Consider the following 16,570-nt stretch of genomic DNA (forward strand, 5'->3'; position numbering starts at 1 on the left):
ATCCAACACAGTGGAAGAGTCGAGATCGAGGCGATTCAGAGATTCTCTCGAGGAACTTCGGACTAGAGATTCTTTTGAAGAAGAACGGAACAAGGATTCCTTGATTGGACTTCGAAACAAAGACTCCATTGATGGAACTCGGAGCTGCAGCTTCTGCGCAAAAGACTGCGTCTCACCCGACTGCAGGGCCAAATTAGAATATAGTCATATGGACACATCCACTTTTATTCAGTTGTAACACTGCTGACAACACAATGTAAACTCTAGAACCTACTAATGTTCTTAATACTTTACAAAATCTACTATTACCAAACAATGCAAGGCAGCCATATTATGAGTGGTAGAAAAAACACAAACTCCAGAAGACCCAAGTACAAGTCTTGACTCTACCACTCACTAGCTTTGGGACCTCAAGCAAGTCACCGACCTCCAAGAGCTTCTGTTTCCTTGTCTCTCAAACAACCAAAAGAAAAAAGGGGGGGGGGAGGGGAAGAGACCTACCCTGCCCACCTCACTGTTACTACAGCAAACAGTAGGTGTATAAGAAAGTGCTCTATAAAGCATTAAACAAATGTCTAAGTCGGTGGCATTCAATAAACAAAGCAGCAAGGACATTGATCCATCCTCAAGGCCAATGCTTTCTGCCCACTTCACTGTGCTATCTATGGGGCTATAATTATAAACTTACTCAACAGTGCTGGAATTTAAAACAGATGAAATAGGTTACATATAATAACTAAAAGGGTTTAAAATTTCACTGGAATAAATCCAACAATGGAGAAGTAATGAAAGAAGTTATCTTCCCAACTACTCTAACAAGTTTTAGGTATTTTTCCCCCTAAAAGGTCACTGAACTCTGTATTTAACTTCTTGTTGTTGGGTCATTTCAGTCATGTCTGGCTCTTGGGGACCCCATTTGGAGTTTTCTTGGCAAAGGTACTGGAGAGGTTTGCCATTTCCTTCTCCAGCTCATTTGACAGATAAGGAAACTGAGGCAAACAGTTAAGTGACTTGCCCAGGATCACAAAGCTAGTGAGTGTCTGAGGCCAGATTTGAGCTTAGAAAAATGAGTCTGCCTGACTCCAGACCCAGCCTTCTAGCCACTGTGCCACACAGCTGTAATTAATTAACTGGCAGCTACCTAGAAATTCAATCTTAGTACTACAACAGTGTCACTTGTGAAAGTCTCACAGAAATCTTGAGGGAAGGGCTCAGCAGAGGTTGAAGTCAAGTGTAATAGGAAAACAAAGAGATTCTCTGAAGATCAAATTTTTAAGTGAAGCTTTTTTTGAACGGATTCTAGAGACCGAATAATGGAATGGAACAAGACAGGGAAAAAGAGTAAGAAATTCCTTTAAAAATGGATTGGCCCCAGGCCGATGTATCAAACTTCCAAAGTGAACCAGGAAAAGTTCCAAACATACATGGTGTTGCCATCCAGGATGCGCAGAAGAGTTTGAAGAACCAACAGGAACCCAGAGCCTCCTCCCCACTCACTCCTGGCTCAGAAGGCAGCAAGAAGGAGCTCACTGGGCATGACAATCAAACAAGAACAGAGGCTTCTGAGAAGCACTGTGCCCAAGGAGAGAAAGAACTGAACAAGGCGTGAGGAGGCTCAAGGGTTCCCACCTCACCCACCCATCCTAACCCTTTCTGAGTCTTTGTTTCTTCATCAGTCAAGTACAGATTAACAATGCTCAAGTGACTGCCTCACAAAGGCACTGGAAGGAAAGCTAGTGACCAACTTCCTGGCCTCCTCTAAGTAGCAGGCTTATAACTCGGACCTAGTGGTCATTTCTGAATAACCTCAGCTGGCAGAATATCAAATCCACACTGTCCTAAATGCTAAGTTTGGAAGTTAAGCTGCTTTTACCACCACCCCCCTCCCCCAAAATGAAAAATGAGCTCTTTTAAGAATCATCTTGGAATAGATGGTACAAACCCACTCAGAGAGCACAATGTGAAAGAAAGAACCACTGGACAGCAGCAGCTGTCACCCAGAATGGCGAGTGACCCAGGGCCCATGAAGCCCTTCCATCCCACTCCTACCTGAACAGGTATCTCCCCCCTTACCCTCCCCACCAAGAGAATAGCTTCAACAGCTCATGGCAGGAACACTACAATACAGGTATGCCCATTAGAGCAGAAGAAAAAATACAGCAAGTGAGAACATCACTGTTGTCAGTGGAAACCACACCAAGTTGTTTATCTGGATGAAAAGCAAATGTAAGCACTCCACTGAAGCTAACTGGCAGAAGGAAGAAACTATAACAATTTTCTGCCTTAAAGTTGGCATTTCGGGCTGAATATGAAAAATCACGATTTGTAGCTTAGACAACTAACTTGTTACGCTCAAGGAAAAAAGGTCCTGGAGTTTTAGAGACCAGTTAGGGCATCAAAGTATTCCAAGTACTTTGTTTATAACAATCCTGAAAAAGCTTCAAGATTTTATTGTAATGCCCCTGCTTCTCATCAGGGAATTTTCTCCTTCTTTACAAGGACTAAATGAAGGTTTTAATACACTGATGTCCACAAGCCAGCATAAGCAAGTTATTTTCAAATATCTGAATTCTTCCAAGTTCTCTATGTAGTTCTATGTGTAAGGGGCTAAAATTCTAGCTATACTATGTAAAATCTAATGAGTGGTCGCCAATAAATTATAAGCTTTAGCAAGAGTATTTAAATGTTTAAGTATTTATTAAAGAGCATTAGGATAAGAGAGGAAGGTAAAAATCTAACGATTTCTAAGAGACCCCATCATCCCACCCACCATGGCGAGGTCAGGAACAAAAAGAGGAAGCACCCCTCCACCAGCGTCTGCTTCCTACTTTGTCTCCTCCTCCCAGAAATGGGAGGCTCCTCAAGTTGATTGGCTGGTAGCTTTGATAGACAGTACCCACGAGCAAACATCACTTCCTGACACCAAGGAACTGACCACATGGCTTGCCCTCAGACGTCTTCTCCTCATGGCAGAGCTTTCCTACAGTAGCTCCCTAGCAGGTGGCGTCATTCCAATCATTACATATGTGTAAGCTAGCAGAATCTCTGAAAATCCCATTTTTTCTCCAAAAGGCTCAACCCCTAAGGAATGTAATTTTTTTTCTGTGATTTGTTTTCATTTTAACAATTTTTAAGGAAACTTTTTCATCCACATTTCCTTTGAAAGCTGCTAAACGCAGCATTTCTGTAATAGCAAGAAATGCAATCAAAGTAGATCTCTATCAAATAGGATATGGTTAGCAAGCTGTAGAACAGACAGGTAATGCAATAATACTGAAATGATTAACATGAAAAACAGAAACATGGGAAAATGTATATGAACTGATGCAAACTGGTAAACAGAATCAGGAAAACAATTTACACAATAACTAAAACCACCAGAACAGAATTAACCAAGACTGGCCCCAAAGAAGAAATGAAAAAGTATCTCTCCCCAATCACTACTTCCTTACAGGGTGTGGGAAAACTACACATGCAAAGTCAGGCTTTTTTGATACTGCTTTATTTGGCTGAACTTTTTTCCCCGTTTTATTCTCTGTTAAACAGGGGTAGCTCCCTAGGAAGGGGAGAAAGGAGGGGAATGTAGGTGATATAAAAACAAAGTTTTTTTTTTTTCCCTACAAAAGTGACTGATTATAATTTAGCCTTTTTCTGCTACCTTTGGACCAACACACTGCAGAGCCACCATCACTGCACCAGGTGATCCAACAGTGACGCCCTCAGGCAGGCAGGCAGGCCCCTAACACAAATTCTAGATTACTGGCATTATTAGTGGTGTTGCAGTTTCATCTCTTGATGTCTGTCAACAGTTGCTTTTCAATATTATTTCTGCCTGACTGTAGGAAACTCTCAACTCTCATCTGTAGCCTTTAATCTGTTATGGTTTAACTGTTATACAGTTCCCAGTATAGGCATAGTTAAGAATCAACAGGCACTGGGTAAGGTCCTAAGAAGTTTTTCCATCAATAAATAAAGTACATGAATAGAAAATGTTCTCCACATCTAGAAAGAAAGAACTGTGGAATCTGAATGCAGACTGAACCATACTGTTTCTACTTGTATTGTTTTCCTTTTTGGAGGTTTTTCCCTTTTGTTCTGATTCTTCTTTCACAATGTGACTAATGCAGAAATAGGTTTGATGTAATTGTACATATATAACCTACATCAGATTGCTTTCTGTCTTGGGGAGGGGGAAGGGAAGGGAGGGAGAAAAATTTGGAACTAGAAATTTTACAAAAATGAATATTGAAAACTATCTTTACATGTAACTGGAAAACAATAAAATACTTTTATGATTTAAAAACAATAACGTACATGAGTTTATTGTAGAGACTTTGTGACAGAGATCTAGGCTGTTTAAGAAGAGCTGGTTGTCGGAGCTGAGCTCTGGACAAGTGTGGGTTTTCTTACACTAGAAATCAACCTTTGTTTACTTCAACTAAATCTCTCCTAAACAACCACAATATTACTGGTTGGGGCTAATTATTATTCAAGATCTTTTGAATCTTATTATTCAAATTCTTTTCTAACTCCCATTCTAACATCCACAGGACAACCAATCATGAAACATGAAGTACCTACTATGTGCCAGGCAAACTGTGAGGTAGCCCAGGTTTCTTTAGCTAAGTGAATTCAGGTAAATGGATACTTTAGAAATGTTCTTCTAAGTTACTGACTTTCCCTCAAAAATCAGCTCTTAATTAACCTAAGTCCATATTAGGGTGAGCCTACTGCTTCTCCCCATTGTATAATGGGGGGAAACAAGCAGGCCAGAGAGGTTATCACCCAAAGAAAACAAATCTTGGGTCTTTTGGGAAAAAAAGAAACATCAGGAATCAGAATATTGGAGAGGAGGGGCAGCTAGGTGGCACAGTGGATAGAGCACCGGCCCCTGGATTCAGTAGGACTTGAGTTCAAATCCAGCCTCAGACCCTTTACACTTACTAGCTGTGTGACCCTGGGCAAGTCACTTAACCCCAATTGCCTTACAAAAACAAAACAAAAAAACAGAATATTGGAGAGGAGCAGCTTCTGCCAAAGGGAGACGAAGGAGTAGTGAACAGAAAATGAATTGGTTGAAAATTGCTAAAGTAAACTTTCAAATTTTTTTATCAAACTCAAAGAAACAATAATTTCCTTTGGTTTTTAAAATATATCCTCATTAAAATGTATTTTGAGAAAAATCCCATTCTTCTAGCTGTCTCCAAGAAAACATGTTGATGCCACCTCCTCCTCAAATGTCACATTCAATTCCACGTGAGCTGTGGCTCTCCTGGTAGCCCTGGTAACAAATGCAGATATAATCACAGATGATTAGAGCTTTTGACTTTTACGTCAATCAGTGATTCAGACGCCCACCATCTATCAAAGTACATGTGGAATCAATTATTTGACCACATTTTTTCTCTACAAAGTCGACCTTGGAAAAAAACCAACAGTGCCCTGCACCTGCATGCTGCTGTTTAAAGGGCAATGTGAGGGAACAGACCTGGGGAGTTGCTTCATTTCCATTAATGCCGTCAGCTAGCTTCGGAGGAGGTTGGCTAGATGCAGTCTAGAAAAAGAAAGGAAAATAGAAAGCTAAGGAAAACAGCAAAGGTTTCAAAAAACTTCTTCCTGTTAAAAGCAACAATATCCAAATTCTATAGCATAATACACATATTTAGTAAAACAAATCGCTTTAATTACTATTAATTATGATGCTTCCATGCAAGCAAAAGCTAGTATGGTAAGTACTGGAAAACTCAGCTTTTAATACAGATTATATGAAACTAAAGGGATTAGTATAGCAAACTTCACAATCACCTTATCACAACGAGCATCCTCATCCCTTTGTTAGGGCCGCTCCCCAAAACTAAGAACTTGAAGTTGCAAAAAAATCATTTTGAAAGAAAACTATAAAGGATAAACACATATAATAGAAAATACTGGTAATGTCAACATTTTCTCTATCATAATACATAATCCAAATTACCCTTCCTTGACCTGTTAAGTCCACACACAAAAAGAGAGTAAAAAGGAAGAATATTTATACAAGTAAGTTTGAAACTGACAGTGTACAAGAAATAGAAATTACTACTAATGGACAAAAACTCTATGTATGCCAAACATTTCCAAAAGAAAGCCCTGTGAGTGTCCAAAAGATTTTCTAGTTCTTATGACTGAAAATTAACTACTAAATGATCTGCCTCCAGTTCAAATAACACTTAGTAATTGCATTATAATGACAAATGACTAAAGAGTTCTTAAAAAAAATGTAAGTACCCCAAATACTGGGCACTGAATCTAAATCAAATGTAATGGTACAGTTTCTAAATGGAAGTTTTATTTCTTGTGCTATGGAACCTTGTTCTCTTATGAAAAAAGAAAACTTTATCACTAAACTATATTTTGATTTTGCTTGTTATATCCCAATTCCAGACACAATATGTAAACACACATATTTAAATCAAACAAGACTTTGTGTAACTTCCACACTAGGACTGATCATGAAAACAAAAGCCACATAACACAGTGGTACTCAGCCTTGGACACGGGCAATGGATGTGGACTGCAACAATTCAGCATTTTACCAAACAACTTTCCATGAGCCTCACCTGTGGGGGGTTTGGGGGCACCCTCCTCCCTCAGAGATGAGAACACCAAAAGGGTCTGAGAACCACACAAAGCATCACAGGGAATTTCTTAACTCAGATGCCTCCTCCAGAAAGTAGCTACTAAAAAAATGTGCAAGGCAGAGTATCATGTGAATAACCCTTTATAATTCCTTTGGTCTACCTACCTACCCCCTTACCAATGAAGAAAAGCCGAACAAAACAGAAGACCATATTATATAGAGAGCACCTACGCCTGCGTGCGGCAATGGCATTTTCTATGTACTAATTTGCTACACTGTGTAGCCCAACAAAATCGACATGCCTCATAAACCTGTAAATCTCCCACTCACTGGATACTCACTCTTAAAAACATGCTGGGTGGTAATTTAACTCAATAAAAAACAAAATTATCTGTCATGTTAAGAAAAGGCTTCTTTTAACATTAGATGATTGGAGGGAAAAGATGTTTCATAAAAAAAAAATACAGAAATCTTATGTTTAATGCAAACCATTGCAACAGGAGAAGCCATGCAGTATATATAGCAAGAGTAACATTACAAGTCAGGGACCTTGTTCTAATTCTTCCCTCAAGCATGCATATGGCCTTCTTCAGGCCATTTATCTTCTCTGAGACTCAGTTTCCTTAGTAAAATTACACTACTTGATCTCTAAGGATGCTGTCATGTACTTAGCTGGTCAATAAATACCTCCCCCTGGGGCGGCTAGGTGGCGCAGTGGATGAAGCACCAGCCCTGGATTCAGGAGGACCTGAGTTCAAATCCGGCCTCAGACACTTGACACTTACTAGCTGTGTGACCTTGGGCAAGTCACTTAAGCCCCATTGCCCCCGCAAAATAAATAAATAAATAAATAAATACCTCCCCCCCCCCGCCAAAAAAAAAGATGAAGAAGAAGAAGAAAAAAACCTACAAAAGAATTTCTAAAATACTGCTCTGAGAACCACATGACATATGAATGTGAACCAAAGGGCAGCTTGTTCTAGAGGGGAAAGCTGGACTTAAAGAGTCAGGAGAATTCCAGTCTGGATCTTGGCCCCACTACAAGCTCCCTGTGTGACCTTCACCTGCAAAAGGAGGGACCTAGAGCAGATAAATGGGCATGGTCCCTTTCAATGACAACATCTTGTACTTGAAAAGGAAGGATTCATTCGACCACATTTTTCATCACTATTTTCATCAACTCTAATTCTAAATTTGAGAGAAGAGGTACCAATTCAGTTTCCTCTTAAGTGCATATTAGATGGAGTGACTATTTACTAACCTGCTACCATCGGGTTGGCTACAATGTTCTGACAGCATCTATAAATGAGTTGCAGCCATCTTTCTTTGTACACAGACAGTCTTACAGACTGAAGTATACAGAAACATCCTTTTCCAAATTATAAATATTTTGCAAGCTCTGCTGACTATTAAATAAAGTTCTATATTTATGTATTTTGTCTGTGCTTGAGGATTTTTTTTAGACTTTCTGGGAAAAAAATTTTGGAGGCCTTCCCGTTAATTCTGGAAATCAGAAAAGGTAGCTAGACAGTGAATAAGAGTAAAATATAATTATCCAAACATTAACAGGAGTTCGATGGATGAGGAGGAGTTGAGCAAAACCCATTTTATTTCACATCTGGCTCTATCTGGATTTTCTAATACTTTAGATATAGGCATAAGCTTAAATAAGCCAAAGCTTCTCCCTTTTCTCCTCTGAGGGGAAAGAATCTTCTGGACAAATCAGTGACTCAAGCACCACGATGGTGAGGCTGAGTCCCCATAATAAGCTGTTTTCAGGCATTGTCCACATCACCATAGCAGTATCACTTGTATTTTAAAATGTGTTCGTTACAAATTCTAACCTATTCATTAAGGAAGGTCTATTTAACACTTAGCGCTTACTGTCTCTAGATGTGCCTAAAAATAATAAAGCTCTATGGGAGGGGAAAGCAGAGGGCACGAGGGAGTGGGACATTTCTCTCGTCGCTAAATTTTCTTTTATGGTGATTGCCCCCCACAAAAGAACTTGATCAATCAGTCAAGAGAAATCTCACTCTAAGCTTCTTCATCTATAAGCAAATCAGGAAATTATAAGGATGATGGTCACATATGTGCTAGATCAAGTCTTAACTGAACAAACTGAAATAAACACAGGAATGTCCTAATTTGAGAAGAATTAGCACTTAATATCAAATCTCCAAATTTAGAGCAAAATTCCATGATTTTAAGCTATCAATATCAAGCATTTTTGTTCTTCAATGGAGAAAAACTCAATTCTCTAATCTCCCTTTAAAAGCAAACAAGAAAATAAATAGAATGTTGTTTTTAGTCACTGTCTAATTGAACACAGAAACATTAAACATCTTCCCTAAACTTTGCTTTTCTGATAAATTTAAGAGCATGCCCAATAATCACGAAAACATCTATAAGAAAATCTCCTCCCTAGAGAAAAATACAACATGAATTTTAAAATGCTAATGAACCATCATCACATGGGAACAACAATAACAAGAAATTTAAGAATTGTAATGATACTTTAAAGCCAGAAAGTGACTACTCTTCCAAAGAGGTGCACTGAATGTCTGTCGCCTGTCTACCCGTCTGCAGTTATCTAAACAGGGAGCAGTGGTGGCTCCTCCTCCCTGGGGGTCTCCAAAGAGAACCTGGAAGACCACACTTGTCACAGATGTCACAGAGAGGTTACACTGAGTGACTGCTAAAGTCCCTCCCAACTTTCAAATTCTCCGATTCTGTGATACTTATCAATTTATACCTAATATTTCACTTTTTCCTTAAAACATAGATCACTACAGAAAACATTCTTGAACATCTACATCAAAAACACATAGATTTCAAGCAGTGCATATTAATTTTAGATGATAAATGAACATTGTACATGGATTGTATATAATTTAGAGGTCAAGACAAGGGAATTCTAGTCTATAAAACAGAAGCAATGTTATTTTTTTAAATGTTAAAAGACACCACACAGCCCAGGAGCCATAAGCATTCAGCTATTTATTACTCTCTGATCTTTAGTGCATGATTAGCAACCAGTAATTGACTTCGCCTCTGCGAGGCGCTAAGTGACAAGCAGCATTCATTAGGTTTGCCTTCTAGTATTACCACACTCTTCTTCTCCCCAAAGGAAGTGCTGAAAGGAGTGGCAGGACTCACCACACAGGCAATCTGTGGTTTGGGTGGTTTGGAGAGATCCAAAGCAAAGATAGTGTACTCAGAGAGAAAAGCAGGCTCTGCTAAAATCCCAGCTAGAAGCTGTTTCATTCAGTGCAATAAATAAGGATATGAAAACAAAACACATAATGAAAAAACAAATCATAAAAGCACGATGCACAGATGTTCTCCAATTTTCATTAAGCATAATGTTCTTAATCAATTCAACAAGGGGCAGCTAAGTGGCGCAGTGGATAGAGCACCGGCCCTGGATTCAGGAGGACCTGAGTTCAAATCCAGCCTCAGACACTTGACACTTTACTAGCTATGTGACCCTGGGCAAGTCACTTAACCCCAACTGCCTTAACCCCCCCCCAAAAAAAAAATCAATTCAACAAACATGATTGTGCACCTCCTGTGCATAGGGCCCTGTGCTCTCTGACACCACCCAGGATCCTGCTTTCAAGAAAACTGACATTTATCCACACAAATATTAATACAAGAGAGTGAGCAAAGTACAACGGGAGAGAGGTCCAGGGAAAAGTGGCACAAGAAATCTGAGAAAGAAGAAATGTTCAGTCTAGGAAGGCTTAATGAAGGACAAAGCACCTAAAGGGAGGGAGAAATGTCAACCCATAAAGGAAGATTCATTAGGGCACAGAGACAAGAGAAGGAAGAATACAAGCAGGGAATGGAGAACAGTCCAGTTCGGCCAAAAGGGTTGAGAAAGCTAGAAGAGCCACACTATAGAAAGCCTTGAATGCCAGCACTGGGAGTTTCTAGTTTATTCAGAAAGCAATAGAAAGAAACCCACTGAAGGTTTGTGGACAGAGAAGTTCCATGATCAGAGGATTGCATTAGAAAGAATACAACAGCTTCTTAAACTTTTTCCACTCATGACCCCTTTTCACCCAAGAAATTTTAATAGATAAAATTTACTGCCAAATTTTTCATGAGCCCCACATTCAGTTAAGTGACCCACAATTTAAGAAGCTTTGCTCTATAACTATAAGAAGAAGAGAATGGAAAAAAATCGAGTGGAAGCAAGACACCCAGCTCCAGATATCACAACAGACTAGCAGAAAAGAAAAGGGCATTTTAAACAGTTGTTGTAGTGACAGGGAAAAGAAGAGACATGACAAATATTTCATGATAAAAAGAACAAGACTTAGAAACTGGCCGTGTGGATGGAGGAAGAAGAAACAAGCAATAAGGTCCCTGAGTTTTGAGGCTAGAAAGATAATGGTGTCATGGAGAAGAGGACTGGGACGGCCAGGTGCAGGATGGGAATGCCTCTGTGCAATTCCTCAAGTGCTCCTCCACTTCTCCTCTGGCTCAAGACACTTGGTGAGGCACTGGAAATTCCAAGATAAGCACAAAGAGGAACCACTGAAAACCTGGTCTCCTAGCAGGTCTTCCTGCCCTTGCTCTTACCTCCATCCAATCCACCTATCACTCTGACAGAATAATCATTCTTAGGGAGAAAGATCTAGCCCCTATTTGGCTCAAAAATCTACAATCACTCCCTATGACCTCTAGAGGATAGTTCAAATGCCTCTGCCCAGCATCAAGGGCCCTCTACAACCTGACACCAAGCTAGACTTCTTTTCATACTGCCCTTCAGGCACTCTGTGCTCAAGGGAAGTCTATCCCGTAAATGCTTCCTGCCCTGAGGATCCTCCAACCTCTCCTAGGCTTCCCATGCCTGCCTGTAGGATGCTCCTTTCCTTTCAAAGCCATCTCTCTCCGTCCCTCACTTGGCATGGCACCTTGTTTCGGAACTCCCTACTACAGTCAGCATGTCATAGTATGCATTATGATTAGCTGTGTGTTTTCTCTCTCTATTAGACTGGAAGCCCTCAAAGGACAAGGAGTATGTCCTGCTATGCTTTGCCTATCCTCCGCTGTGTAGTACAGTATTTTGCACATAAGTGCTGACTGAACGTTTGCTAAAAGAATGGATGAGCTTGGAAGAGGCAAAGGAAGTGAAACACGGATTTGGAGAGAGATCTGCCAAGAGGGGATAATGAAAATCACAGGAGGAGAGAAATGATAAAGGGAGAGGGTATAGAGAAAAAAAGAAGCTCGGTTAAGAAGCAGAAGGAGGGGGCAGCTAGGTGGCACAGTGGGTAGAGCACCGGCCCTGGAGTCAGGAGTACCTGGGTTCAAATCCAGCCTCAGACACTTAACACTTACTAGCTGTGTGACCCTGGGCAAGTCACTTAACCCCAATTGCCTCACTAAAAAAAAAAAGAAGAAGCAGGAGGAGAATGAAGGCCCAGAAAAGAAACAAAGAAGGAAAAGTCTAAGAGGCAGGAGAAGCACATGTGCAGAGTTAAAAAGCCAAAGGAAAATAGGGAGGGCAGCAACAAGGAGGTGGTGGAAGGAGAACAAAAACTGACAAAGGAACCACCCCCAGAGTTAGCAGTAAGGAAGCCATTAGTTGCCCCCAAGTGATGGAGTCAGTCTAGCAGTAGAGTAAAAAGGAAGCTGATAAGGGATTATGAATGCATGCTCTCTTTTTTAGATCTCAGGAGCCACAGAAACATTGATCTAAGAAGCATGAAGAAAGAGAAGACAGAGGCTGAGATCTCACAGCTTTTCTACTGCACAATTTTCAATGGTATATTCATAAAGAGCTATAAACGAATCATAGAAGTAGCACACAAGCAGCACATAAAACAGTTTAATGTCAGAACCCACACCCACAAGGTAAACATGCTACAGGAACACTGAGAAGTGGTGACGCATTCATTTTTATATACATGGACGGATATGGAGAGAGGAGAAATCCCTGCGTCCAGACACCAAATATCTCTGCCCCTTCACTTATGTGTATTCATCCACATATGCTTACATGTTTCTTTAGAGGGAGCAGCCTCCCGGGCCATCTGACTTTTTCCGGGAGCACCCTCTGGCCCAACCACAGCCTCACTGACTGGCAGCTTCTTCCCAGAGCCTCTGTTTTGAAAAGGACCCCGCTCCCCTACCCCCCCACCCCGCCCCCCCAGGGCATCAGGTCTTCATTCCTCCCAAAGCAAGGCTACAGTCCCAACTCTACACATCCCTCTCAGTCTTTTGAGGTCCTTTGATGGGTGCTCTTCCCCCATTCGAATGCCAGCTCCCAGAGGCAAGGCGCTAGCTTTCCTCCAGCCTGGACTGTTATCCCCAGTGCTTAGCACAGTGTCCCGAAGATACATTAAGTGCCAAATGAATGCTTGTTGACTTCATTTGACTTGACTTGGTATAGTGGAAAAGGCTCCAGGTTCATAATCAGGAAGTCCTGTCAGAGTCATCCTCTGATGAATCACTGTGGGTCACTGGGTAAGCCACAACTTCCACACGCTCCTCAGGAACTTATCTACTGAGGCACGGTGATATCTGAACCGGGCAAGGGCATTCCTACACTGGGGATTTCCCCACACAGATGGATAAAGCTTCAAGCATTTAAAAACCCCACAACCACTTTTGAATAATTACAAATTACAAAGGTCAAGCACATATTCTATTTGGGATCCTGCTTACTACAGTTCCATGGTCTGAAGGCTCCTATTTCTTTTGTATGCTCTAGTTACCGTGGAGAAAAGTCTGGAAGATACTGGAACATTATCATACATGCAAAAATAAAGAGCAACATAAATCTTCTAAAATATCAGACAACCAGTTTGGTTGGGTTCTTTTTAACAGGGGAGAGGGGCTAGACCTCTCATTTTATTGGTAGGACTCCCGCATGAGGAAATTCCCTCTCACAATGCAGGTTGTCAAGTTCTCTGCAACTTAAGTACCCTAGAAAGTTGGCCTTTTTAAAACGTTACAAATAATAAATAATTGATCACTGGCTAGAAAGCACACTCTCGTGCGCACGCACGCACGCACGCACACACACACACACACAACTCATCACATTCATGATTTCGTCATATTGTATAAATGTCGAAAGCTCTCTAATTTAGACCTCTGTGACCACACCATTAGGATAAAGCACTTTTGGTAAATCAACGACTCAGGCAGAGTCCCAGAATTCATCTTAGAGCTTCCTAATGTTTAAGCCAGAGGGTCCTCGGAGTCATCTAGTGCAATCCCTTTAATTCTGTGGCTGCTTGGCCAAGGTCACACAGAACGCTTCAGAGCTGGGCCTGTGGCCAGTTCTTCTGACTCAAAGGCCTGCATTCTTTCCACACTCCTGACTGCCACCTCTGAATTCCAGGCAACAGTGAAGAGTAAGAGGAAACCAAGCTTACTGTGGGGATGTGCCTTTCACATGTAACCTCTAGCAATGGAGTGAGGCAGTCCTAACTTCTCAGAAGAAAAATGGGAGAGGAATTTTCAGGCTTTTAGCTCAGGGAGGGATGAGCACCAGCTGCCGCTAGCCTTCTGTCTCTACTTAGCCAGTCACTAAGCTTAGACGGATAGCCTTTTCAGGTTGGTAGCAATGACATTGGAGAATCCAAAGTGGTCCCCTCCATTGCACTGTGAGCTCTCCTTGTATCTCCAGCACTTAGCAATGGGCCAATGGAGCAAAATTACACAAAGTCCAAACCCCAAAATCTAGTAAATGCCATGACTAATGGTCAAAGGCATCAGTTTTGAAACTAGCATTCCTTCAAATTGGTGAAGTCATAGCTAAGAAACATTTAAAGTCAATCCAGCAAGGGGCAAAACACGAAAAATTCCTTCCAAACATCCAATATTTTCAGTACAGTTCTAAGACTCTCTAAAACACCTAATGTCTGCATCACAGATACTATGAACAATCCAGAACCATCCGAGTATATTTATCAAGGTCTAAGGATGCAAGAATTTACACCTCAGACTCTCACATTGTAGTATCCACTGGTCTACTTGGAATCAACAAAGACGACAGAAATTACCGCACACTATTCACTATTTTTAAAAGCCATCACGGATGGAACAACTTGACCAGTGTCTTGGAGCTGGCAAATATATTCTTAAGCTGCCATGAATTAAACACCTTGGAGGTCATGGATTAATCTGTCATTTGATTCCTCACCCCTCTTCCCTAAATCTACTGTACCACACTTTCTATCTGAGGGCAAAATTTTAAATCTTTGCACATAATGTTCTCCCGGAAACAGGCTCCTAGTCAAGCAACCAGCATGGAGTAAAGTAAAAAATGTTCCCCCAAAAAAAGTCTCTCTCAAAGGTGATACCATAGGCAAATTAGAAAAGGAAAGAATGGTTAAAGGACAGGATAAAGAGATAGGACAAACATAAGAAAATATGATGGAGGGAAATATACAATTAGTAAGCATAACTGTGAATGGGATGAACTAACTCATAAAATAAGCAAATAGCAGAATGGATTAGAAACCAGAATCCAACAATATGCTGTATACAAGACACACACTTGAAACACAAAGACACATACAGGGTTAGAATATAGGGCTAGAGCAAAATCTATCATGATTCAGCTGAAGTAAGAAAAGGTAGGGGTAGCAATCATAATCTCAGACAAAAGCAAAAACAGACCTAATTAAAAGAGACAATCAGGAAAATTACACTTTGCTAAAAAGCACCACAGACAATGAAGAAATATCAAAAAATGTTCTAACAAGTTTCTCTGATAAAGGCCTCATTTCTCAAATATATAGGGAACTGAGTCAAATTTATAAAAATAAAGCTGCTTTCCCAAAGGATAAACAACAAATATGAACAGGCAGCTTTCAGAAGAAGAAATCAAAGCTATCTATAGTCAGAGCAAAAAATTAAGTAACTAAAATGTCTATATCCTTGCTCACCCAGAGATTCCATTACCGGACGTCACTACATCCCCAAGAAAGTCACTGATGAGAAGAAAATTCCTATATGTGCCAAACGGATACAGCAGCACTTTTTGTGATAGCAAAGAACTGGAAACAACAAAGATGCTCATCAATTGGGGAATGGTTAAACATAATGTGGTACAAGAATGTGATACAGTATCACTACACTATATGTGTGTGATGAATCCAGAGAAGTCCGGAAAGATCTCTATGGACTGATGCAGAGAAAAGCAAAATAAAACTCTCAAGTACCACCTCACACCTATCAGAAATGACAAATGCTGGCGGGAATGAGGGGAAATGGGTATATTAATAAACTGCTGTGGAGTAGTAAACTGGTCCCAGCATTCTGGAGAACTCCCTGCACCTATGCCCAGGGAGCTACCACACGGCCCATGCCCTTTGATCTGGTTAATGAGTCTGTACACCAGAGATGCATTTTCTGATACTACTCTCCTCCACAAACTTTAGGGTAGAGCTAAGTGGACTCTATCACTCCTCATACATGTTCCATACTATCCTACTGGGCATCTTTGCTTAAACCTAATATGGAATACTGTCTTCTCCAGCTAGGCAATTCCTACCCCAACCTTTACAGCCAAAAAACTCCAGGAAGATTTCCACAACTCCCAACATAGGCAAAGATCTCCCTTCACCACTCTCCAAACAAGTTTTTTTCTAAATTCTGTGGATCACCAAAGAAGACACTGTCCAAAGTAGACACTTAAAATGTTTGCAGAATTAAATTGTATTATGCCAATATATTATGACTGAAAGACAACCAATTTTATGCATTAAATTAATGCATAAATCAATTTCTACTTTAAAGGAAGAAGACAATAGCATTCTGAGACTCAAAATATCCGTATCCCTGACAATATTGGACTCATATACCAAAAGGAAAAGGCCAGAAAGAAATAGCTACATAGATTCTCCCTACTAAAATATACCTTTATTTAAATAGATATTTATTATACTAGAAACTGATTTAGCAAATAAAGTCCCCAGGCCTAGG

General features: G+C 40.5%; 1 protein-coding gene across 9 annotated transcripts in view; it reads right to left on the reverse strand.

Annotated features, from left to right (window-relative positions):
* The window catches only part of GOLGA4 (golgin A4), a 107,871-nt gene that overhangs the window by 77,970 nt on the left and 13,331 nt on the right, over nucleotides 1-16,570 (reverse strand). For 8 of the 9 annotated variants that reach the window (XR_006354099.1, XR_006354098.1, XR_006354096.1 and 5 more), the window contains exons 3-5: nucleotides 9,776-9,874; nucleotides 5,489-5,554; nucleotides 1-180 (exon numbers count right to left, since the gene is read on the reverse strand). The exon at nucleotides 1-180 is cut by the window's left edge and continues 132 nt beyond it. Coding sequence is in view for 5 of the 9 variants with exons in the window: in XM_043976346.1 (XP_043832281.1) it covers nucleotides 1-180; nucleotides 5,489-5,554; nucleotides 9,776-9,874 (345 nt within the window). In the remaining 4 variants the exon portion in view is untranslated. The remainder of the gene's footprint in view (nucleotides 181-5,488; nucleotides 5,555-9,775; nucleotides 9,875-16,570) is intronic. The other variant, XM_043976347.1, reaches the window with a different exon arrangement.

The sequence above is a fragment of the Dromiciops gliroides genome, chromosome 1 (genome assembly GCF_019393635.1).
Source record: "Dromiciops gliroides isolate mDroGli1 chromosome 1, mDroGli1.pri, whole genome shotgun sequence".
NCBI classification, from domain to species: Eukaryota; Metazoa; Chordata; class Mammalia; order Microbiotheria; family Microbiotheriidae; genus Dromiciops; species Dromiciops gliroides.